Source organism: Girardinichthys multiradiatus, chromosome 14 (assembly GCF_021462225.1).
Source record: "Girardinichthys multiradiatus isolate DD_20200921_A chromosome 14, DD_fGirMul_XY1, whole genome shotgun sequence".
NCBI classification, from domain to species: Eukaryota; Metazoa; Chordata; class Actinopteri; order Cyprinodontiformes; family Goodeidae; genus Girardinichthys; species Girardinichthys multiradiatus.
Window position 1 is genome coordinate 35780227 of NC_061807.1, and position 24928 is coordinate 35805154.

The 24928-nt window shown below is 39.0% G+C and overlaps 2 protein-coding genes across 5 annotated transcripts in view; one reads left to right on the forward strand and one right to left on the reverse strand.

Moving 5' to 3' along the window:
- ripk3 (receptor-interacting serine-threonine kinase 3) lies at window positions 1-19466 on the reverse strand. The gene is made up of 14 exons (XM_047385008.1): window positions 19329-19466; window positions 17143-17247; window positions 9159-9322; window positions 8915-9083; window positions 8326-8481; window positions 6711-6859; window positions 6257-6306; window positions 4818-4979; window positions 4301-4383; window positions 4117-4180; window positions 3828-3895; window positions 2915-2966; window positions 2601-2797; window positions 1-1552 (listed from the first exon to the last, which is right to left on the reverse strand). The coding sequence occupies exons 3-14, from the start codon at window positions 9314-9316 to the stop codon at window positions 1364-1366; spliced, it is 1497 nt and encodes a 498-aa protein (XP_047240964.1). The 5' UTR covers window positions 9317-9322; window positions 17143-17247; window positions 19329-19466; the 3' UTR covers window positions 1-1363.
- Window positions 15491-24928, forward strand: part of khnyn (KH and NYN domain containing) — a 24298-nt gene continuing 14860 nt past the window's right edge. The window contains exons 1-3 of one of the 4 annotated variants that reach the window (XM_047385005.1): window positions 19452-19587; window positions 19693-19787; window positions 23581-23845. In XM_047385005.1, the coding sequence (XP_047240961.1) occupies window positions 23615-23845 (231 nt within the window). In that variant the 5' untranslated portion in view covers window positions 19452-19587; window positions 19693-19787; window positions 23581-23614. Of the gene's footprint in view, window positions 15611-19448; window positions 19588-19692; window positions 19788-21279; window positions 21430-23580; window positions 23846-24928 lie in introns of those variants that run through there. The other 3 variants (XM_047385006.1, XM_047385004.1, XM_047385007.1) reach the window with 3 other exon arrangements.

The following is a 24928-nucleotide window of genomic DNA, read 5'->3' on the forward strand; positions in this document are numbered from 1 at the left end:
CACTTTTTAATCTAATTTATTGCATATGACTATGTATGCAAAAATGTAAGTATCGAGGACAGGAGATCCTTCATTTTGCTCTACAAAATACAAATTATGTGATCATTTCCAGCTGGATCACAACATTTTAAAAAGCATCATTAAGTAAATACAAAAGTGACAAGATCTAAACACAAACATTTATTACATTTTCTAAATCCCAGTAAACCGATTTACTTTTAAACTAACGCATAGACTGTATTCAGTTGTTCACTTGTACCGACAGAATAAAAGGCTTATGGTGCCAGCTCCAGGAATTGCTACTAAATGATGTAGCACAGAAGTGTAAAAACTGTTTAACACACCTTTTATCACACCTACTTTATACAGCTGCCATCATGGATTGTGAGGCAGTGGTTTGTGACACACCTCTAAAATTGCAAGTTGGAATTCCAAAGGTCATGCGGTGTCTCTTTGGATTTAGAAATTTAAAAAGAAACGCAGTACGAGTTCACTATTCAACAACCCACTCACACTAAATCCATCCAGCTAAAAATGGTCCCAAAACTTTAGGAGAGAACATTTTCTTTTCACAAACAATACTATAAAAATATTTTACATACACTTGCTGCAACACTTCACTGAAGCTACAGCACTCTTCTGTTGAGAAAAATATTTAAATCTAACATGCCACGTAATACACATTATTCAAAAATCCCAAAAAATTGTTTTTACTGTTTCATTAAAATTAGTATAGGAACCGTGCCCTGCAGTTCCCAAAGACACCTGCATACAATAAAGCAAAAATAATTCAACCTATACCAAAAAGTAACATTTGTATGTTTGAATTACATTTATATGGACAATCTTTTAGACATTTTTGTTGCATGAGTAGAATATTAACTAAACAACATTGTTACTGTAGGATTAATGACCCATCAAAAAGTGAAAAACTCTGTTTTCTTCACCTTTTTTAAAAATGCATTTCTGAAAAGCTTCAAAGCAGAGATTTACCTTTTTTAATTACAGTCAGTTGGTAGTGATGGCGAGCTCTGGTATCTTAAGGGATGTTGGCACAGTGACTGTAGATATTTTCTGAAAACAGTTGGTGAAAAAACAACAGCAGTCTTGGCTTGTATTTATGACACTGACTGTGCAAAAAGCTTGCCTGGAGTTTTTGCTTGCTGGTAAAACAACTTCCAAACATAAAAAAAAACAGACTGAATAAAAAAGCTGATTAAAAGCTACAAAAAGGCTGTTTTAAATGCATTCATGCTACAGAAATAATTAATAATAATTACTATAAAAAAGCACAAAAGAACATACTGTTTTGCTTGAAAAGGAATAAAAACAGTTAAGGAAACTAGAGATTGAATAGGTCAACTCAGCGGTGTGGGGAGCCAACAGTAGATGGCGCCGTTGGGTGCCTCTTCCTCTCAGAGGAGCCACCAGGATAGATGTACATTTTGTTGTTGTTTCCGTACTGAAATCCAGTCACATTGGAGAGATGAATGTTGACTGTATTAGGTGTTGAGGGTTGGCAGGGGAAGGTATCAGGGCTGGAAAACTGACGCTGCAGAGAAAAGAGTGTTTGATCAGAAATCCTGTTTTGGGTGTAACTCAACATGCTAAAATGTCTGGAGACCCACTTTTTATTGAACAAATCAAGTACACTTTCAAGAGGTGCAAGTAACCCTAAAATATAAATAAAGACAAAGAGCTTAAGGCAAAGACTAAAATACACAGCAGTGTAAGGCATGTAAAAGAAAACAGAGCAAGTATATACATTTGCTATTATTTTTTGGCACCTTTTTTTTGGTCCTGGTGCACTGATGTAAAGTTGTGAGTGAATTGTGTAAGAGGCTCAACTATAGCTACACTTTAGGTATTTTAGGTAAAGTTTAGTTTATGTAGATGTTAAAGTTTACTGGGAGTAGCTCTTTCACTACAACTGGTTCAGTTTTAAAAAAAAATGTGTCTTCATTTAAAAGATGGGCAAGATTCCAATTAAATTATTTATATTGCTAACAAAATACAAAAAAAAAAAATGATTTTCAGCCTGCCTCAAGATTGTCCCACAATAGTTGGAGCTCATGGTTTCTTTGACTTTGTTAATATTTTTGTTAGGACAAAGTAAGTCGAACATGGCACAGAGGCCCGCAGCATTACAGGTCCTTCGCCATTCTTAATAGCACTCATGGATTGCTTTTTCACATATTTGTAGTTGTTTCACACCAAACTCGTCTGGAGTGTTTTGTTGCCTTTAAAGTCCCAGTAGAGTTTAGTAGAGCTTAGCAAACTCCCCCTTTTTATGTTTGTAATTGTTTCTGGCATTACTCCATCTCAACCAGCTGACACAGAGATGGCGTCTAACAGTTGGAGACTTGGTTACCCCAAGATACAGCACTCAAATGTCTGTATCTCTCTTTTTTATTTCAAAACTAGAAGAAGATATAAATATCTCGCATCATGCAGCTAGATCCTCTGCAGCTGATGCCTTTAATATTGCTAATATGGCTGACTTCCATTTTTTAAAGTTTACAAAAGTTATTCAACTAAAGTTGCTTCCCAGAAACTTTTCTAGAGATCAGTTATCTGGGTATCTAGGAACAGATGCTGACCTGGTATTGTGTTGACAGATGTTTCTTTAAACTCATCTGAGAGGGATCTACTGCTTTTCTGGGAGTTGATTGCTGTGTCAAATGAGATTGGGGTGACACCTGAATAGGTTCTACAGAGGACCACAGCATTTTACAGTCTCTTCCTGGGCCGGCCATGTCAACATCACACAGGCTTGTAGCGTGGCCAGGTGATGGATCTAAAACAAAATTAAAAACATCTCAACATGTGTGGCCATGACGGATGAATTGTTCTGAATTATTATACAAATATTTCCCTAATCATGAGTGGTATCAGCTAGCAGTGTCTTTCTTACCTTCAACTGTTGTGTTATCTTTCTGATTTTCTGGCCCACCACCAGCCATTTCCTGAAACATAAGGTAAAGTTACGTCTCACATTTGGATTATTGCTTTGTACTACACATAATGCTCTTTGACATAAAAATATGCAGTATATTTTAAAGTATTGGTTGCAAACCAGATAATGACTCCCTGGTTCTAAAATATGTACCTATTCCATCACAGTACAGATGGAGAGTTTATTACATTTTTGTGAATTTAAGCCTGCAGATCATGGCATCGATGTCAAAAAGCTGCAAGAAGATTTTTTTTATCTTTCATACAAGTTCCAGTTTGTCAGTCATTTTCTACCGCTTATTCCATAGTGGGTCGCGGGGAAGCTGGTGTCTATCTCCAGCAGTCTATGGGCGAGAGGCAGGGTACACCCTGGACAGGTCACCAGTCCATCGCAGGACAACACACAAACAACCATGCACACACTCATTCATACTCCAGTTTGTTTTCAGTGAATTTCAAATGACACACGGCCATTGTTTAATTAAATCACCTTTGTTTAGAAGGATGACTTTTACATTTACTTTGTTCACCACTCTTTCATGTGAAAATCCCTCTAGTAAAGAAGGAAGTGATGTGCACAATAACTCCTTACGACAGCAAAAATCTGCACTGTTGTAACACCAGAGGACTGACCGAATTGCTGCAATGAAATAAAAATCTCCCCAACATCGCTCTGCGTCAGTGTTTTTTTCACTGGGTTAAACCCTTTCTCTCTGATCCTGCTGACGTGGAAATATGATCGTGATGTTAACCTGTTTTCAGCTTTTCCTTCATGGACCCTAGTTGGATTTGACAGTGGGTCATTTTACATACGGATTTTTACAATGGAAGGCTTGCTTGTAGTTTTTCTGACAGTATTTTCTCAATCCTACCTGAACTGGCCGGGGTCCTGTCAGCGCACTGTCACAGATAGTTGCAGCTTGAACTCTCTGGGCCACTGCTACAACAATAAAAAGACAACACAAAAGGTCAAAATGGTTTTATTGTAGCATTTCATTTCAGCAGCTTTGGATGGATGGATGGATGGATGGATGGATGGATGGATGGATGGATGGATGGATGGATGGATGGATGGATGGATGGATGGATGGATGGATGGATGGATGGATGGATGGATGGATGGATGGATGGATGGATGGATGGATGGATGGATGGATCAACCTGAAGTCTCAGTAATGGAAAGCCTGGTAATCTGCTCTGCAATTCTTTCCTCTTCATCTTTGTCCTTGAAGGAGGAAGAGAAAGACTGAGTCAGATTGGTGCAAAATGTTAGGATTAAAATAATAATGTGATGTGTCATGTTAAACTTTTTCATCTCGTCAGATTGACTGGACCAGTTCCTCACCAGTTTCTTTAGCACTTCATGGACGGCGTCATGAATTGTGTGTTTGTGCATCTTGTGCAGTTCTTCAGTCACAGTTGTGCATTCTGTCAAGAAACACAAGTTATGTTACGATTAAGAATCGCACACCCAGTTTATCTCTCTAGGGCCTGTTCTCACTGGACAAAAAATGTCCTCAAATCACAGTTTAATTTGGCTCTATTCATGTATTCTTGTTGGTTAATATTGGCCTGTTATGGACAGATGTTTCATTCAATTACCCGCCAATGGGACATTTCTGAATAATTTTTGTTTATTGCACACTTTGTTGTGTTATGTTGATGCAGCTATCAAAATCAGCTGCATGGCTGAAAACACCATCCATTACACAAATACTATGGCATTCACAAATTTAAAATACTGCCAGGGTTTTAAACTTAATACAAAATAGTCAACCAGAGTATTGATTCTTACCACTTATTTGTGTTAATTGGGGTTTGTTCTTTCATCCATTTCTTAAATTTTTAAAATTTGTACTTACTATGGGAGGAAGGCCTCTGATTGGGCTTTGAGTCCCAGCATTCCTCCATGAGGTGAATGAGTCTTGTCAGTCCTGCCACCACTGCAGCCTGACGCCTGATCTCATCCAGGGGTGGACGGTCACCCTCCGGAATGCGAAACCGCACTATGGTGGACCTGGCATCTGTAGAAAAGACAGAGATTAAAGTCAAAGGTGTGTTAACTTTGAAAAAACACAGTAGTAGAACTAATATTTAAAAAAATCTTAATTTGTATATATCTTGCCTGTCTGCTATTCTACTTGAAAATGAAGTACAGGGCAGATATTTGTAAAAACAAAACAAGTTGGAAAACGTTGATTGTGCATAAAGGATGAGTCTATTAAATGAAGGCATTTCTCAATAATGGTTCAAATTCAGTTTTTCCTTTTAGAATATAAACAAACAACTTTTTCGTAAATGAGCTTCAGATAGACTTGTACTCAATAATTCTGAGTCCTAAACACCCAATTAGAGATCCAGCCACCATAATTGAAGACATTTAACTCAAATATCAAAAGCTTTATAAGGAAGCGTTTTTTAGGACTGAGCCAAACAGGAAAATCACAAAAACTCTTTCTAATGACTGTTTTTACCACAATGAGTTCCTAATTTGGCAACTACTCACATCCAACAGTGGTTTCTGACATTGACCATTATTCATTGAGATGTTAACCATACTTCCTGATTCTTTAATATTCAATATTAAAAGCAGCAGCCAGTAACTGGTGTAATTTGCTGGTTATTTTAACGGATACTGATCCTCTGACATACTTTCTGGGGCAAATTGGTGAACCACAACTCATTCATAGTTAGAAAGAATGAGCTTTCGGCTTTCACTCTCACCAATTGATCCTGTAATTCTAGTTTTAAAATCATATGTTAGCCTGCAAAACAAACAAACTTTCCTAATGTCAAAAGTCAGTATTTTTCCAGACTCAAATTACCATATGATTTTCATGTATTTTTGTAATATTCTGGTCATTTGAGTACAAAATAAAATATCAAGAACCTGCTTGAATAGTAGCCTGGTCATATTATCTGTAGGTCCCACAATAATGAAACAACAAAAGCTACAGCTGGCTCCTAATTTCCAGAGTGTGGCATGGGGCCTTTTGTGGCATATTAATTTACTTAGATTGCCTTCATTTCCAAATCTAGAAGTCTTGTCAAATAGATAATGGCGTATCCTAAAACTAACGCAGATTCTTTAAAGCACAGGATGTGAACTTTGCTACTTTTATGTTGTAAACCGTATTAAAAGTTCAGTTCAACCTGAATGTAAAGCTGTTTAGAGACCTTGCCCAGATGTGGAAAATGATAAAGCAAATTCCATGCTTTTCTAGATTTTTCAAGATCATGTAGGAACCCTGACAAAAAAAAAAAAAACATGAGTCAGCTCTGTAACTAGTTGGTGACTTACTTGCATATGGTTGTTTCCCTGTGACAATAGACCACACCAGTATAGCATAGCTGAAACAGAGGTTAGGAGAGTTACAAATGACCCCATGCAGCAATCCCACCTTCTTATTGTGTTGGTAACATTATAATCAGAATTTGAGGAAATGGGGCCCAGGTGGGGTTTTACAGCCATTTCATCAAAAGAGGAAATCAGACAAGTTGCTTTAAACACGTACGGTAAATAAACGTGTTTCCTAATTTTTTCACTTCCTACATGGACTGAACTCATGTTCAGCATCCACATGTCCCATTGCTTGTGTAGATTTTATGGTTTGTCCATACTACTTCTAAAAATGTTCTTGAATTTTTTAATAAATAAAGGTGATTGTTGACTGTTTTACTAACCCAAACTAAATGAGGGTTTAATTTTTTTTAATTAATTTATGAATATTAAAACTTCTCCGATGTTTTTTTACCTGTAGATATCAGAGGCCCTCGTGGGATTGTATGAGATGTCAAACGCCTCTGGTGGCATGTAGCTCAAAGTTCCCCCTTCCTCTTCGCTGTCCTTACTGGTAACTCGTGTGACGCTGTTGGAAAACCTGGCGAGGCCAAAATCTGTAAGCTAGTGCAGAAGGGGGCAGGAGGGAAGAAAGTCACAATGGAGTAGAGAGAATATTAGTACCACTGTACCATAATACTAATACTTTACATTAAAAATTAAACGTGAAATTAAACAACAAATGACCATTTAGTGGCATTTAATTAAGGTAGGGGACATTTTTTGAGGTAAATTATTGTACCCAGGGTGTACAGACCACACAACTTTACAGAATTTTAAAAACAAGAATTGGACGTACAAACTTCAATTTATTGCAACTTTGCTGTACTCCACTTAAAATTAAATGTATCCATACTGTACAGCCCCACTAGAATTTGGTTAAAATTCCTTCTGAAAAGTTGCACTGTAACCATTCTTGCTTTGTAACTATCAACAACCTTGTGGCATACTTCTGGCTGGATATCTTGGTAGGATTGGTAGAGCTGCTTTATACCCTGTTGGTTCCCTGTCACAAATGTTGAATAGGTTTGAGGTCAGGGCTTTGGGTAGGCCATTTCAGGGGCCTGTCGTTCGCCTGCTTTATCCATTCCAAACCAGTTTTGATGTTTGGAATCATTGTCCCATTGGAGTGCTCTATAGTGCTCTTGGCTTTGAGTGTTTCACCTTCACTGTGACCAAATGGCTCCATCTTTGTCCCGTTTGACCATAAAACCTTTACTAGAAATCATTTGGCTCGTCTAGGTAAGCAGCTGCAAATTTCTGTTGAGTTTGAAGGAGCTTGTTTTGGATCAGGGCCTTCTTTGTTGGTCCGCAGCTTCCCAGTCCATAGCGATGTAAATTTTTCTTCACTGTAGACATTTTTTTTCCAGCAGTTTCTAGTTCAAGTTTACCTTCAACCTTGGTGGTTCCTGGGTTATGCCTGAACATTATGACAAATTTCCCTCGGACTCAAAGACATTTTGGGTTAGATGGTTGAAACATGGAAACCACTGGTTGTTCCAACAGGACATACATCTGGTGTTCTACCAGGTGTTGGATTAAAGTTCAGAGGAGTAAAGGTGAGGCTTTTCAACCTAAAACTAATGCACCAGCTAACCAGCTAAGAATCGTGGTAGTAGACTATTCCACTCTTGAAAAAGAATGATTCAAGTAAATTATTAAAAACCAAAAGCCCAGAATAAATGTGGCGCTGACCACCCATTATGACCAGAACTGTGTGTTAAGCGTCAATTATTCCGTCTCTGTAAATAATCTTCTCACCCGTTAATTTTTCAAGCATTAGAGATACTGTAGAGATTTTTCCAATGTTGTCTTGATAGAGTAAAATACGAAAGTGATGTCACTTGAATCATTTTGGCTCAAATGTACCTGAGCTGTGAAGATCCTGATGGAGTTTGAAATTGGTGACACAAAAGTTCTTTGTTTTAACAAGGAAAAAACAAATCTCTTCTGCTAGTTCATCATGATTTTTATTAAATTCTTCTAAGCATCTAAATATGTGGAGGTCCAGACAAAAGCATGGGGCTCACCTTGGCGTTCAAATTTGAGTCGAGCAGCACGTTACTGGGCTTCAGGTCCAAGTGCAGCAATGCAGGAGAGAGACTGTGGAGAAAGTTTATACCCAGAGCAATCTGGTGAATCAGTCTGAAAGCCAGTGGCCAGGGTGGGCGTCCTTGTAAAGTTTTCTGATAAAAAAGAAGACATAGTCAGGGTTTTCCCGGTGTTTCTACAGTTATGGTTAAACAGTACTACAATAAATGCACTCTTTTAGCTCCTTTTTTTACTTTGTGCTGTATTCTACTGTGAAGAAATTGTTGTTTGGAAATGAACATAGTGCCAGATGACAATTGGTATCTTTTATGGCACACACTGCATCTGTTGCACTTACAGCAGTTCGTTCATGACTTCCTTGTCCTTTTAACTCAAAGCACAAGACTTTCCTAAAGCTTTCCAGCTCTACTTGGTGTACAACCGTAATCAAAGCTTTGTGAAAGTTGCAAAACAGATCATCTCAACTCAACAATACCCTAGGACAAAATTTCATTGAATTATGACAACAAGCTTTATGGTAAATCTTTCAGACTCGTTGAGATAATTCAGTGTGGACCAGCTGCATACCTGGAGGGTGACCAGCGTTCCTCTCTCCATGAGCTCCATGACCAACCCCAGCTGTACTGATGATCTTGAAGCAGGCGATCGACCTTGAAAAACCCCGTGGACGTGAAGCACATAAGGGCTGGATCCTAGACGCATCATGTCTAACTCACGCAGCAAAGCCTGGCTCTTCCTGTGGTCGCAGGTTTGTCCCATCAGTAAGTTCTTTTACAGCTCCACCAAACAGCCACCCTGTTTCAGTACTCACCCATCATCATAATGAAGCAGTTTAATGGCCACATCGCAGCACCACTGCTGGTGCCTGGCTTTGTAGATCTGGCCGAATCCTCCGGATCCGATCACTTCCCAGCCCTCCAGATGAGATTCCTTAATCACCACTGGAGAAGGACAGCTGAGCAGCGCCATGGTTCACTAGAGAAATCGTTACATCCTTTTATTTTTCAAGACATATTTCATTGTAGGTTGAGCTGAAAGGTTCTGTTAAACGTTGACTTTGCAACAACAAGCCATTAGATATTGTATTGTGTGTTTTCCTAATGGTGACCTATTATACTTCATTTTAAACATTTGGCATAGGTCTATGGGCTATGCAAAACATGTTAATAAATTTTTTTGCACAAAATCATTCTCAGATAATGAGATTTCCCCATTTTTCTCTTTCCACAATGAGCTGTTTTAGGGCTCTGTCAATTTTATCCAAATTAGTATCATCTAACCAACAATTTGTATGTGAAAATGAAACCAAAACTTATAAGACACAACAATAAGTAGTTACATTTCTGTCAACTGCAGATTTATTCTAAGTCTTTCTGCAAATCCTGACGTGTACTGATATGAGTTGTAAAAGCAGTCTGCGGTGAAGCGGTTCACGCAAACTAGTACTGTCTTCGGCAATGTGACTGGAACATTGCCCTCAAAAATAAAATCAAGCCATGAAGCTCTGTTGCCCGACAGCGGGAGAAAGTGCATGGAAACATTTGGGTCTTTGCAGCCAATAGAACATCTGCCTTTGAGGGCAGCTCTTGTAAAGCGCCTGTAACGTAAAACCAGCCAGGGAGACGTGATCCTTTTTCTGAAAATCAAGCAGGTGGAGCTCCGCTTCAGTTGCTAGTCAAGGGCGGGACTCAGGTAATGTGGCAAGGTGACAGTGCAAATGCGACATCACAATTACACAGCTTTTGAAACGCGTTTTCTAGAAAAAAAATAAAGCGTTCATTTATAACCAAAAAACGAGTGAAATGTTGTTGTTTTTTGCATGTGGACTGTTTGTAGAAGCATTAGAGACCCAAATGGAAGTATAAAAATGATCAAAAAGTGAATTTTGTACAATAGGCCCCCTTTAATGTTTTGAGAATCTTTTGATCAATTGAAATCCCTGGAGATGTTGAGGCTCCTTCTGGTTGTAGACATGTCCAACAACAGATGTCCTCAATAAGTCTGCTTGTTTATAGTCTCTTATGTGAGAACATGTGGATTTTTTTTTCACCAGCGACAATCAATTTCACTGCTGTTGTGCAAATGGAATCTTTGGCGATTAGCAAGACACACTCAATAAAGGAGTGGTTCTGCAGGTGGGGACCACAGACCACTTCTCAGTACCGATGCTTTCTGGCTGATGTTTTGGTCACTTTTGAATGTTGGTGGTGCTTTCACACTCGTGGTAGCATGAGACGGACTCTACAATCCACACAAGTGGCTCAGGTAGTGCAGCTCATCCAGGATGGCGCATCAATGCGAGCTGTGGCAAGAAGGTTTGCTGTGTCTGTCAGCGTAGTGTCCAGAGCCTGGAGGCGCTACCAGGAGACAGGCCAGTACACCAGGAGACGTGGAGGAGGCCGTAGGAGGGCAACAACCCAGCAGCAGGACCGCTACCTCCACGTTTGTGCAAGGAGGAACAGGAGGAGCACTGCCAGAGCCCTGCAAAATGACCTCCAGCAGGCCACAAATGAGCATGTGTCTGCACAAACGGTTAGAAACCGACTCCATGAGGATGGTATGAGGGCCTGTCGTCCACAAATGGGGGTTGTGCTCACAGCCCAACACCGTGCAGGACGCTTGGCATTTGCCAGAGAACACCAGGATTGGCAAATTCGCCACTGGCGCCCTGTGCTCTTCACAGATGAAAACAGGTTCACACTGAGCACATGTGACAGAGTCTGGAGACATCGTGGAGAGCGATCTGCTGCCTGCAACATCCTTCAGCATGAAGTAATGGTGTGGGGTGGCATTTCTTTGGAGGGCCGCAGGGGCCTCCATGTGCTCGCCAGAGGTATCCTGATTGCCATTAGGTACAGAGATGAGATCCTCAGACCCCTTGTGAGACCATATGCTGGTGTGGTTGGCCCTGGGTTCCTCCTAATGCAGGACAATGCTAGCCCTCATGTGGCTGGAGTGTGTCAGCAGTTCCTGCAAGATGAAGACATTGAAGCTATGGACTGGCCCGTTCTCCAGACCTGAATCTGATTGAGCACATCTGGGACATCATGTCTCGCTCCATCCACCAACGTCACGTTGCACCACAGACTGTCCAGGAGTTGGCGGATGCTTTAGTCCAGGTCTGGGAGGAGATCCCTCAGGAGACCATTCGCCGTCTCATCAGGAGCATGTCCAGGCGTTGTAGGGAGGTCATACAGGCACATGGAGGCCACACACAATACTGAGCCTCATTTTGACTTGTTTTAAGGACATTACATCAAAGTTGGATCAGCCTGTAGTGTGTTTTTCCACTTTAATTTTGTGTGTGACTCCAAATCCAGGCCTCCATTGGTTAATAAATGTGATTTCCATTGATGATTTTTGTGTGATTTTGTTGTCAGCACATTCAACTTTGTACAGAACAAAGTATTCAATGAGAATATTTAATTCATTCAGATCTAGGATGTGTTATTTGAGTGTTCCCTTTATATTTTTGAGCAGTGTGTATATATATATATATATATATATATATATATATATATATATATATATATATATATATATATATATATATATATATATATATATATATATATATATATATATATACAGTACAGACCAAAAGTTTGGACACACCTTCTCAATCAAAGAGTTTTCTTTATTTTCATGACTATGAATATTGTAGCTTCACACTGAAGGCATCAAAACTATGAATTAACACATGTGGAATTATATACTGAACAAAAAAGTGTTAAACAATTGAAAATATGTCTTATATTCTAGGTTCTTCAAAGTAGCCACCTTTTGCTTTGATTACTGCTCCGCACACTCTTGGCATTCTGTTGATGAGCTTCAAGAGGTAGTCACCTGAAATGGTTTTCCAACAGTCTTGAAGGAGTTCCCAGAGATGCTTAGCACTTGTTGGCCCTTTTGCCTTCACTCTGCGGTCCAGCTCACCCCAAACCATCTCGATTGGGTTCAGGTCCAGTGACTGTGGAGGCCAGGTCATCTGGCGCAGCACCCCATCACTCTCCTTCTTGGTCAAATAGCCCTTACACAGCCTGGAGGTGTGTTTGGGGTTATTGTCCTGTTGAAAAATAAATGATGGTCCAACTAAACGCAAACCGGATGGAATAGCATGCCGCTGCAAGATGCTGTGGTAGCCATGCTGGTTCAGTATACCTTCAATTTTGAATAAATCCCCAACAGTGTCGCCAGCAAAGCACCCCCACACCATCACACCTCCTCCTCCATGCTTCACGGTGGGAACCAGGCATGTAGAGTCCATCTCTTCTGCGCCGCACAGAGACACGTTGGTTGGAACCAAAGATCTCAAACTTGGACTCATCAGACCAAAGCACAGATTTCCACTGGTCTAAAGTCCATTCCTTGTGTTCTTTAGCACAAACAAGTCTTGTTGCCTTTCCTCAGCAATGGTTTCCTAGCAGCTATTTTACCATGAAGGCCTGATTCACACAGTCTCCTCTTAACAGTTGTTCTAGAGATGTGTCTGCTGCTAGAACTCTGTGTGGCATTGACCTGTTCTCTAATCTGAGCTGCTGTTAACCTGCGATTTCTGAGGCTGGTGACTCGGATGAACTTATTGTCCGCAGCAGAGGTGACTTTTGGTCTTCCTTTCCTGGGGTGGTCCTCATGTGAGCCAGTTTCTTTGTAGCGCTTGATGGTTTTTGCGACTGCACTTGGGGACACTTTCAAAGTTTTCGGACTGACTGACCTTCATTTCTTAAAGTAATGATGGCCACTCGTTTTTCTTTACTTAGCTGTTTTTTTCTTGCCATAATACAAATTCTAACAGTCTATTCAGTAGGACTATCAGCTGTGTACTGTATCCACCTCCTGCACAACACAACTGATGGTCTCAACCCCATTTATAAGGCTTGAAATCCCACTTATTAAACCTGACAGGGCACACCTGCGAAGTGAAAACCATTTCAGGTGACTACCTCTTGAAGCTCATCAACAGAATGCCAAGAGTTTGCAGAGCAGTAATCAAGGCAAAAGGTGGTTACTTTGAAGAACCTAGAATATAAGACATATTTTCAGTTGTTTCACACTTTTTTGTTCAGTATATAATTCCACATGTGTTAATTCATAGTTTTGATGCCTTCAGTGTGAAGCTACAATATTCATAGACATGAAAATAAAGACAACTCTTTAAATGAGAAGGTGTGTCCAAACTTTTGGTCTGTACTGTATATATATACAGTATATATATATATATATATATATAGAGCAGAGAAATGCACTGCACACCTCTCTGCTGGATGCCAGACACAAACGGAGATTTATATATATATCAGTGGCGATTGCTCTAAGACTGCAAGGGAAGCTCAGCTTCCCTTAAATTGTCAAACAATAAGTGATCAAGTATATACTGTTGTGTGCACATGTCACTGACTAAATATGCGCTACAACGCGCTCAACTTTTGTTCAGAATCAGCTTCTTATCACTGGTAACGACGCGGCTTTCCTCTCACTCATTCCCGCAGCTTCACAGTGCTTTAAACAGTGAGTTCAATAGCGAAGCAAAAATGCAGGGCTTGGGGGTCTATGGGGCAGTTGGCTGGCCTCGGCTGGCCGGACGCTCAGCTTCTGCATGATGATTGGGTGATCTGTCTGAGGCTGAATCCCTTTTTGATTGACAGCGAAATGAGCGAATCATATATATATATATATATATATATATATGAAGACCAAACACGTTTTAATCAAATGCACCAGAAACTGAAACCCGAGTCCAGTCCATGTGAAAACAAGTCCTAGCTTAATTAGGATTTTTGGAAAATACCGTCTCGTTTTGCATCTGGCTTTAGTCCCGCCGCTTAGTCTGGTGGATCTTTTACTAGATGTTGAGAGCATGTGAAATCTCCAACACAGACTTAAAATGATGTCAAGATCATATTTTCTCCTCTGAGATGCGCGTCGTGTATTCACGTAAGCTGCTTCTATCGGTGAAGCATGTTATCTTTCAAAACCAATCACAAATATATAGAATATCGATGATGTATTACAGATATTTCCAGTTTCCATGGTCCCTGAATGCAACAGCTGGGAACATGTTCAGCAGCTGTGTTGAGCTGTCAGTCATGATTCCGCACCTCCATGATCTGAGGCCCCGACCCCACGCCAAAACAGGGCCAAAAGTTTGATGCCGGAAAAAAACTGCAAGTTCGAAAAAACAAAACTTGAATCTCAAAAGTAGTTTCGAACTTTTTTTTTTCCAGTTTCACATCTGGGTTTTTTTCAGTTGCAAAGCTTTTGTCCCAGTTTTCACACTTTTTTGGGGGAGGTTAAAAATAATTTTTTAGGTTCAAATGTTTTTCTTTTGAACAAACTTTTATTTTTCAGGTTCAGGTTTTATGGCTCCAATTTAGCTCCATACATTTGTGCTTTCAGTTTTATTTTGTGTAGGATGTGATTTTATACTGTTTCAACACATGTATATCAGAATATTGTTAGAAGAATGAAAACACGTTATATGACAACAAATAATATTAACCAGTCAAAATAGTTTGCAAAGAAAAAGTAATGATGCACCGGTTAAGTATTTTAATGAATTCTTCCTAATTCATTCTAATTAGGAGTTCTAACAATTGTGAAATACGACTATGATCCCCAGGTTATGAATAGATTATAGGGAATGCATGGTTGGTATAAAACCTCACAACTTTTTCAGGTTACTTTTTAAGGACTAAAACTGCATACAAAATGGTAAAAGCCCAGTACCAACTGAAACAAAATCATGTTTGTGGAAAAAAAATACTTTAGAATGTATTGTTTTCAGCCTTCTAAATTATTAAAAACTTTATGACATTTTTCATTGTTTAGATTTATAGACTCACAAACTCATTTAAACAATATTAATCAGGCTGAAATATCTTTAAAACCAATGCACGATGCCTCGATCTAAAGAAATTCAAGAACAGAAGAGAAGCAACACTATATAAAGCATGTCTGGGAACACCCAGGTCCAGAGTGGCTAACTGGAAGAATTTCCGATGGATCCAGCAAGAAAAGAGCCCTAAACAACTGTGCCATACTTATTTTTATTAATTAGAGCCAAAACAGAATTTGTGGATAATTTAGGTACATTTTACAATCCCAGTTACCGTAGTGTAAACAAAAAACTGGTTGTCGCGGTGATGCCAGGTATGACTTCTCTGTGATTTTTTGGTTTGAGCGTCTTGACATATCGGCAGCCGCTCAGATTCCTGTCTGATCTTCAAGGCTGCCAGTGAGCCAGCATTTAGAAGTTCCCAGCAGGTAAGCCAGCTTTACATGGGAAGCCAATAATAGTTGGCCTACTTTGAACAGAATGTTGTGCCCACCTAAATGAGACACATCTTGATCATTTTGATTATTGAAAAGGGTATAAATAATTTTGGATGTGCCATTTAAAAAATAATAATAAAAACAGTCCTTACTTTTTTAATTTTTGATTAATATTGCTCTTACCAATATGTGGATGAACATCAACAAGCTGAATATCTACTGAAATTGATGTTTAAAATAAATACTGATGTCTAACCAACTGCATCGCTCAAGGTCACATATGCAAACATACGGTTTGAGCACAGGTACCGTGTTACTACAACATTCATGTGATGCTCTGTAGAGTAATGTTGGAGGCTCTGTAATGGATTGGACATTTTTGCAGCCTGTGGGTTTGGACAGTAATAAGTAATACCTGGAACACTGTTAACTGTTTCACTCAAATACAAAAAGGGGAATATGTGAACATGTAGGTTCAAGGTTAGGTTATGGAATGCTTTACATTCGCACACTGGACAGGCCCGTTCACTGCCTATTTTAAAACTCGTTTAAAAACGTATTATTACTCATTGGCCTTCAACCCAACAGGGACTTGATTTTATTCTTAGTTTATAAGTATTGATTTTATTTGTTTTATTGTTTGGTTTATACTATGTTTGTATTGAGCTTTTAAGTTATTTACCTTGTTGTGTGCTTACCTTTGTTATTTTATTTGATGTTCAGCACTTTGTTTCAGGTGTGGCTGGTGTTAAAGCAAAGTATAAATAAAGTTGATGATGATGATGTAGGAATACAGTGACCCTAAACATGTAAAGACTTTTACCAATAAACTGTCAATGAGGGACAAAACTGCAACAACCAAGTCAAAGTCTCACCCTTAATTTAGACAAATGTTGGGTAATTTACTAAAGTAAAAAGTCAATAGTTATAGTTCTGTATACAGAATTCTTTTTATTGTCTATAGTTCAATTATTTTGATTCTCTTTATTTGATTTTAGAACCAATTAAACCAATCTGAGGATATTCTATCCTCCCTTAAACAGAAACACAGTATACTCTAAAGAATTCCCACACCCTCTACAACCATTGTAAGAAATACACAACCCTGTTCATGTAACTGAGCACACCGCAAGCCCTTAACCCTTTAGTTTGAGGTTTAACTTCTTCTCCAAGACTTCTCCCATCTAACGTAAATGCTGTAATTGTTCTCCCTCTTACGTATCACTCCGTAAGTAGAAAGCCATTTTCTTTTGTTGTTTTGACGTGCTCAACACCCAGCGGAAATTTCTGACTCAAAACAAATCACCTGCAGTAAAATGGCTTCAAAACATAATCTGAACTTTTTTGAGATTGTGCTCTATCATATATTGGTTTATTTAAAAGTTTTATTTAAAAGTTCAAAAAGAGGATTTTTTTTCATTATTAAAAAAACCTGAACAACCTTTCTACCACAAAGTCATGCTTATTATGCTTATTAAAGGATCAACGTTATTTTTTTTCAAAGAAAGAGGGGAACCACTCACCCGTTGGGACTTGTTCTGCTCTCTCATCATTCAACTGTCACAACAGAGTCTCAGGAGAGTAAAAATCCTTTCATTCCACACGATCGTCTCACAGTTTGTAGCTTTCTGTGAAAACAGAAGTGAAACTGTTCATAGCCATCCCCTTAATCTTACTCAGTTCTGCTTCCAGGTTGCACAATAAGCAGGATTGTATTTCTTGTCCTGTTAATCATAAATCTGATTCTCGTCTGATTCAGGTTAAATGGAAAGTGTTACCCAATCAAGTCACTTTTTATGACTTTAAATGAACGCGTTGAAAATAGTTTGAAGATAGGGTTTAGGGTGCTTCCAGCTACCATCAGTCACCTCAGTTCTCTGCTGAACATTCAATAAAGTACAAAACAACAGCATAGAGATGTTGCAAATGCACCTTTTTATTTATATATGTGTATATTTGTACATTGTAAATATGTATATTCTGTAATGCAAAAACAAAACCAAAGAGCAAAGTGTACCAGAGTCAAATTCCTTGTTTGTATGTATAAACTTGGCAATAAAGCTGATTCTGATTCTGATCCAACTAATATCTCCTTTTAAATCTTCTACGTTCAAATGTTTATTCAATAAGCCAGAGTCAGCACAAAGTTGGACAGGGCCCTGGGAAAATTTTAATTTAGAGGATAACTTCCAGCTGTATGTTTTATTTTGCATGATAATTGCAGATGTACTGCTTATGGAAAATAATTATTAAATAAATAAAATAAAGTGATTCTGCTCTTTAGTGGGGCTCTATTGGTTCAGGGGCCCTAAATAGCAGTTAGTTTGCTTATCCAGGGGATGGACACTGTTGTTGGTAATTAGTAGTTGTTTTTATTAGTTTTATTTTATTTTTGAAGTGAGGTTTTTGAAGTCATTATCAGCAATAGTTTATTTGTAGTAGACAGTGAGTTTGTGGCAAAGGAAGGTTCCTAGCTAGTTGGATGGTTTTAACTGATTTTAGCAAAAATTTATTAAATATGTGTATCAAATTGCTCAAATCAGGTACATGTAAAGTTGGCCTTGAATTTTAATTAAAATTGTATATATTCTATTATTGTTTCTCTTTCTTTTGTTCATTGTTCAGATGTATTCAACTTTTTTTCATAAATCCACATCTCTTTCTAATTAGTTTGACTTTGTATCTCCAAATCATGTATATTGTTGGGTTTTTTTCATCATGATTTTGTGTCACATATATATTACATTTAATTTCATTCATTCATTCATTTTCTACCACTTATTCCATAGTGGGTCGCAGGGGAGCTGGTGCCTATCTCCAGCAGTCTATGGGCGAGAGGCAGGGTACACCCTGGAGTCCATTACAGGGCATTACATTTAATTTCATTTTGTTCATTTTTATTGCACATTTTGTATGTTTTGATATTTAGTTCCTTTTTTTATTATTTTAAGTTTCATTTTATACATGTAGGTGTTTTCATCTCCTGTAAATTTTAGACTATATGGTGTCTAATGTTGCTACTTTTCCTTCCCTTTTAATCGTGTAGATTCTGTGTTCTGTTTTGAGACAACTTTCCTTTGTTTATGATTATTTAATCCTAAACTTACCATTTGAAAAGTGGTATAAACAGAAGAAAGAAACGTTGAAATAAGACAAATGGATGTCATGCTTTCGTGGCATAGGAACATGATATATCATTGTTTGTTTTAAACTGACAAAGGAAATGCTTCTCATCCTGTCTTTAACACAGAAAACTACCCCCTCTTCCCCTAAATGGCTTCTTAGTGAAGAAAATATCTGTGGTTTTAATTGAGTCGGGTGGAAAGTATGCTCAAATGAAAAGTCACCAATCAGGTTCGTCAGAGCAGCAGAGGGTTAAAATAGACAACAACAAAAAAATCCACCTGTGACGTCATTGGAAATCCCCTTTATCTTGTTTCTGCCTGACACAACTCAAGACGCACTTCTTCAAGCCATAAATGTGTTTTATAAGCCTAATGTGTGGAAAAAGAAAGACCTCATTGTGTACAGTTGATTACTGGCTATTGCTTTAATTAAAAGACTAATTTGGGGGAATTTACGGGAATTTAATGTACTGTCACTTGAGGCGCAGTCGCAGAAACACTGTAGTAGTGTGGCCTTCGCGATGTGTCCCGTCGCCTGCAGCGCTGTCTGTGAGATGAGCTGCCTGTCTTACTTTCAGTTTTACCTTCGGGGTTTTTCACCGCTGATGTGATGAGCGGTTCGGGTTCAGGCCGCAGCTCCGCCGGGGACCGCCGTTTGTACGCGACCGTGGGCTCCGCCCGCCGCTTCTCCCCTCCTTCGCCTTCCTACCGAGCAGCGAGGCTCCAGAGAGATGCACGGCAGAACTTTGGACTCTTCACTTGTTTGTTGTTGTTTTATGACTGCGGAAGACCGAGCAACCAGCCGCTCTTAGAAACCAACGCGCAGGACTGGTCGGCCCTAACGTAAGACGACTTGGATTAATGTTTAAAAGTTCTTCTGACGTTGAGCTGTTATGTTTCCAACACGAGGATCGCCTCTGTTTCCTGATTTGTTTTTTGCCAACACAGATGTGAGGTGAAACGCTCAGATGCCATTTTACCCCACAGGCCCTCTGTGCTTTCAGTTTAGATTTCCTCCGAAAAGCGTCATGTGTGAAGTTGCTGTAAGTAGATTGTGTTGATTGCTTAAGCAGTTTGTGTGTTTGTGGTCGAGCAGAACCAAACTTCTTTCAGCTGTGACAGGAGAAGATCAAAACAACCTCCATTGTTTGATTGTGGATTATTTCCTATTTTAGTCAAGACTCTGAATCGCTTCAAAGGTGAATTAACTACTTTGTTTCCTCTCTTTTAATTGTGTGGCCTTTATTATTGTGTGATCAACTTATACTGCGTCAAAACCGTGGACACTAAATCACATGACCTATGATGTGTCTTGCTGGGGCCTGAATGACCGACTTCCCATCCAGCGCAGAGCTTGGTGCTGCCAATGCATTTGTTAATATAATATAATATAATAGAGTATAATATAATACTAACCATGGGGTATTGTTGTAATTATTATTATTATTGTTGGGGTAATTATCTTTTGGTTCTTAATTTTTGTTATTAATTTATGAAAATCTTTGTACAATGTTTATTGCGATAAATTGATCGCCTCAGATCGCACTCAAGCCTCTTCGTATGCCCCAGACTTAATGAAAGGGTGAGAGAAATAGAAAGTTTAGAGTTCTTTGGTGTTTATCTGTGAATTTACTTCTGGTACTGTTATGATTTCTTGTTTCTATAATTCAGTCCTAAACCTACTCTTATTGTAATGTATTACACCAGCACCATGAAAATCTGCTTTCAGGTAGACATGAGAAATCCTGTCAGGTCCTGGAGCTTTCTTCTGGTGCTAAAAGAACCATCATCTTCCTGAGCGGTCGTTAGTGCAGGCAGGGGATCAGAGGGGAGGGGGTTTTAGATTCGTTGGTGCAGGTAGTCCTTCTGTGTGAAAGTGGATTTTGTGTGTGAATGGGTCACTATTTGTGACGTGAACAGACTGCTGTTCACTGATTGGCCAGGGGACGAGGAGCCATGAGAAGTTTTTGCCAAGATAATGCAGGGAAAAGTAAAAAGTAAATCTCTTAAAAGCAAAATGAAAAGTCTGGTAGGTAGTTTTGTATTACTAGGTCACATGAACCGAAAGCTATTAATATTTTGTTTCTCAACAGTGTTGGTTTGGAAATGTATTGGTGGCCCTTAAGGAAGATTCTGCAGGAAGCTGAATTTGTGGAGCGCGAATATCCAGTATCAAACCTAAAACTAACTTTACCGTGGTCAAAAGTCCAGGGTTTTGTGCTTTAAAGTCCTTGTCCTCGTTATTGCCATGGCTAAGACAAAAACCTCCTAATAAAGCCGAAGATTTTAACTAATCTTTAGGCAAACTTCGGAGCATTACTAGACCTCACAGTGGTGTCTCTCCTCCCTTATTTTATAAGTTTTGGCTATGTTCCAGATTATTTTCTGAAATAAATAATAAATAAACATAAATAAGGCATTTTTGCATATACAATAATAAAAACATTATTTTTATTTTTTTACATCTTCCCATAGATTCCCTAAATGTGACTATGTCACTCAGTAACGTAATAGCGGCACAGCGGACTACACTGACAGCTGGAGGCAGGTCTTCAAGCGGTAGCTCCACCCGTCAATGGACCACTACAGGTTCCGTGGCGAGTAGAGCCAAACCGAGCAGAGTACAGACGTGTGGAGCTGGAACCTTCAATGGAAAATGGAGCATTAGCTGCCCTGCTCTCCTTGGTCTGTCTGTTATAAGCCTGCTTATATAGGACCTGGTCCCCACTACTATAATCTTCTTCTTTGGTCCAACTCAGCTTCCTCAGATTTTAAGTGAACAGTGGTTTATAGCAGTGGTGGCTGGTGAAAAATATTCTTGGTAGGGCTGATGTAACAATACATTTCTCTACTTACTCCAATATATGAAATGGAATCAACAGTGAAACGATGAATACAATTGAACAACATCCCTTTCATCATGTCCACAATGCCAGTTCAAAAGCACCACAAAACTTTATATAGTTAAAGAGTTTAAATAAAACATGACCATTTTTAACCTCTTCATTGTGCCTTCTTACCGCAACGCAGTGTCCATCATCCAGCTGCGCCGTAGTGCTAATCTTTCTGAGCTAGCTTGACACAGTTTTCCATATGAACTCTTTATTGTTCATGCTTCTTAATGCATTCAGAGAGATGCTTCAAGTTGGTTTGTCCTGACTATGTCCACGTTAAATCACATTTGGCACTTTCTAAAAGAATGCAGGGAAAACAGAAAAGTGAATTGGCTATTCCACAGCTAGTCAGCCACGACTTGCGCTCGAACCAACTCTTGAAAAAACTCCGGTTGTAGGCTTTATTTTTCTCCTTGGTCTGCTTGTCAGGTCCCAGCTCCTTACCCAGATTTTATCCTTCACTGTTCTTCTTGCGAACGGGTAGATAAATCAGGATCTCACTAAATTCAGTGGAAGCTGCACCTCGTTCGTTAAGTTCCTCATCATCCCTCTCATTGACTGCACCGCAGAAGCGTTTTTTTACCTGCAAGGGGTGATATTTTCACTCCCCCAAGGCAATGAAATTCTGCATCATGCATTGGCCACATATATTTATGTATTTGCCCTAGCAAATGTACACGATTGGCTATTCGTCTGCACCGCTGGGTCACTCTGAACAGTGCCCCATGATAGAAACATTCGAGTCTGTCTGTGGGAATTCACTGGTGAATGAATATCAGTGGGTGGGAAATGTAGTTGATATATATTTCATATTACATAGTGGCACACTTTATACACTACCGGTCAAAAGTTTTAGAAGGCTTTTCTCATTTTATGGTTTTCTTTATGTTTGACTATTTACATTCTATGTAGATTCTCAATGAAGGCATTAAAATAGTGAATGAACACATATGCAATTATGTAGCAAACCGAAAAATTGTAAAATATCTTTCAATATGTTATATTTTAGAATCTTTAAAGTAGCTGCCCTTTGCTGTAATGACTGAAAAAAAACCATCTGGCTGCTTCTCAGTAAACGTCTGGGAAGTTCTTTCAAGACTCTTTTGAGAACCATCTCAGGTGAATACCTGATGTGCAGCTATTGATGTGCAGGCTTGTGGTGGGATGTTAACACTGGCCAGAACAAATGAGGAGAGTTGCCTTGGTGAATAAAATTGGTTTACAGTTTATAAAAAAACGCAGTCCCCGCTGGCGGAGCTTGACAAGTGTACCTGTCCATTTCCACAGTCTGCGTTTCCGATAAATCCCAGAGAGAGCCGCCACACTACCACCCAGAATCTCATAAAAACTCTCTGGATTAATGAAAACCGAAGAAGACTGACTGAAGCTTAGAAGTTTCCCTCTGGTGAAAGTGACTGTAGTATAGCAGCAAAGTACTGTGCAAATACAGACAAACACACCAAGTATAAGCAAGCTTTCTTAGGCAGCCATTTGGCGAACCATCCTAAAAAAATATGTTTTGGGTGCTAATATCAATAGCCGTTTTAGGCATCAAGGAAAGTGAGAATTCATCCAAGTTGCTAAATATATTACGAGCGATGAGACTCCATGGCACTTCGATTGTAGTCTATACCTTAGCAAACATTGCATTCAAGAATCCCCTGAAATTTCCCACATTTAAGTCATTTAGCCATCTTATTTACAGAGGTATAAATCCATTTCAGGACCAGAAGCTGTAATTCAGATTAAATGATGGCACATTTTGGTGTTCTCTTCCATCATCTCACCAAAATAAAACTAGCTTTGAACAAGTTTTTGGAGTTACTTGGTTCCGTCAATGATGTGAAAATAAATGTCAGCTGGTATCACAGTCTATTATACACTCAGAATAAAAAAAAAACCTCCCTAACAGACTGATGTTTTTTTTTGTTTTTTTTTACAGTATGTTTGACTCTCAGCCACTGATTTAAGAGCACATGATGGACGGTAAAAGGAGCAGTGGAGATGGAGGGAGCGGAGATCCAGAGGTCGAGGATGAATTTGCTTGCGCTGGGATGCTGCGGGGATCTCTAACTTCCATGCACGGCACGGTTGAACGGATATTCCGGGTGACATTTGGAATCGGAGCGGACGATTTGCCTAACAAGAACAATGGTCAGATATGGCTGAAGCTACATGGCTTGAGCAGCGACGTGAAAGCTGCAAAAGTAAGACCTTTTTACAGCTTTTTTTCCTGCTTATTAATTTCTTTAAAACCAAAAAAAAAAACATCCACATTCTTCAGTCTGCAAATATGCTAACAAACAGCTGATTTTTAAAGCAATTTCTCTTTTGAATTTAGTAAAAATCAAATCAATTTTAAGAACCTATTCTCTGAGGTATAATTGGGAATGAAATTGCTATCCCTTCATTTACGTTTCAATTCAAAACCACTATCTTTGTTTGTTAAATTGAAACAGGGTTCACAAAAACTGAGTTTTAGTTGCTTGGGCATTAATTTTAGAGGGAAAGAGATCACAATATGTTCCTGTCCTTAGGAAAAACATGAGAATCAACAACAATTTTAAATGGGAGGTCAGGCCTCAGTGAAGTTGTTGTGGCCAGTCCTGATCGGTTTATCTCTAGATATTTTCACTGTTGAGTTTCTGGATTCATGTAAATCGTAAATGCACTGAACTTATATAACGCCTTTCCAGTCATACAGACCACTCAAAGCGCTTTACACTAGAGCCACATTCACCCAATCGCACTTTCTAACGCTCACACATTCATACACCGATACGCAGATCGGTAGGCAACTTGAGGTTAAGTGCCTTGCCCAGGGACACATCGACATATGGCATGAGGAAGCTGGAATTGAACCCACAACCCTGATTGCAAGACGACTACTCTTCCTACTGAGCCACAGTCGCCTCAGTTTGAATGTAAATGATCATATTCAAACTTTTTAATTTGTCAGTTACCTTTTGATTAAGTGGTTTGCAAGCTGGGCAGTAGTAGGAAAAACTTTGCTAAATGTGTGGCGTGATCTGTTTTTATCAGCTCATACATTCCAGTATGCTAGGTGTGTAACCGACCTAAGCGAAGTGTTCTTCCTGGATTATGATTTGTCTAGTTTAAAATGCTAAATAAACAAAACAAGTGTCACACCCAAACTTGCTGACAGTTTGCTGATTCATGACTTTGGAGTTTGAGGGAGACGTCTGGTAACTGATGAAAGCAATTAGATTTTTTTATCTGAAATTTGATCCCTACATTTGTAGATTAAGTCAGATCAGCAAAGTTTGTTG

What these genes read in the sequence shown, in the direction of transcription:
- ripk3 (XM_047385008.1), bottom strand. Translation starts at nt 9,316, where the DNA reads ATGGCGCTGCTCAGCTGTCCTTCTCCAGTGGTGATTAAGGAATCTCAT. An exon ending in ATGAAGTGCTAAAGAAACTG is followed by an intron (nt 4,181 to 4,300) that starts GTGAGGAACTGG and finishes TCCTCCTTCAAG; the next exon opens with GACAAAGATGAAGAGGAAAG. An exon ending in AGATAACACAACAGTTGAAG is followed by an intron (nt 2,798 to 2,914) that starts GTAAGAAAGACA and finishes ATTTTGTTTTAG; the next exon opens with ATCCATCACCTGGCCACGCT.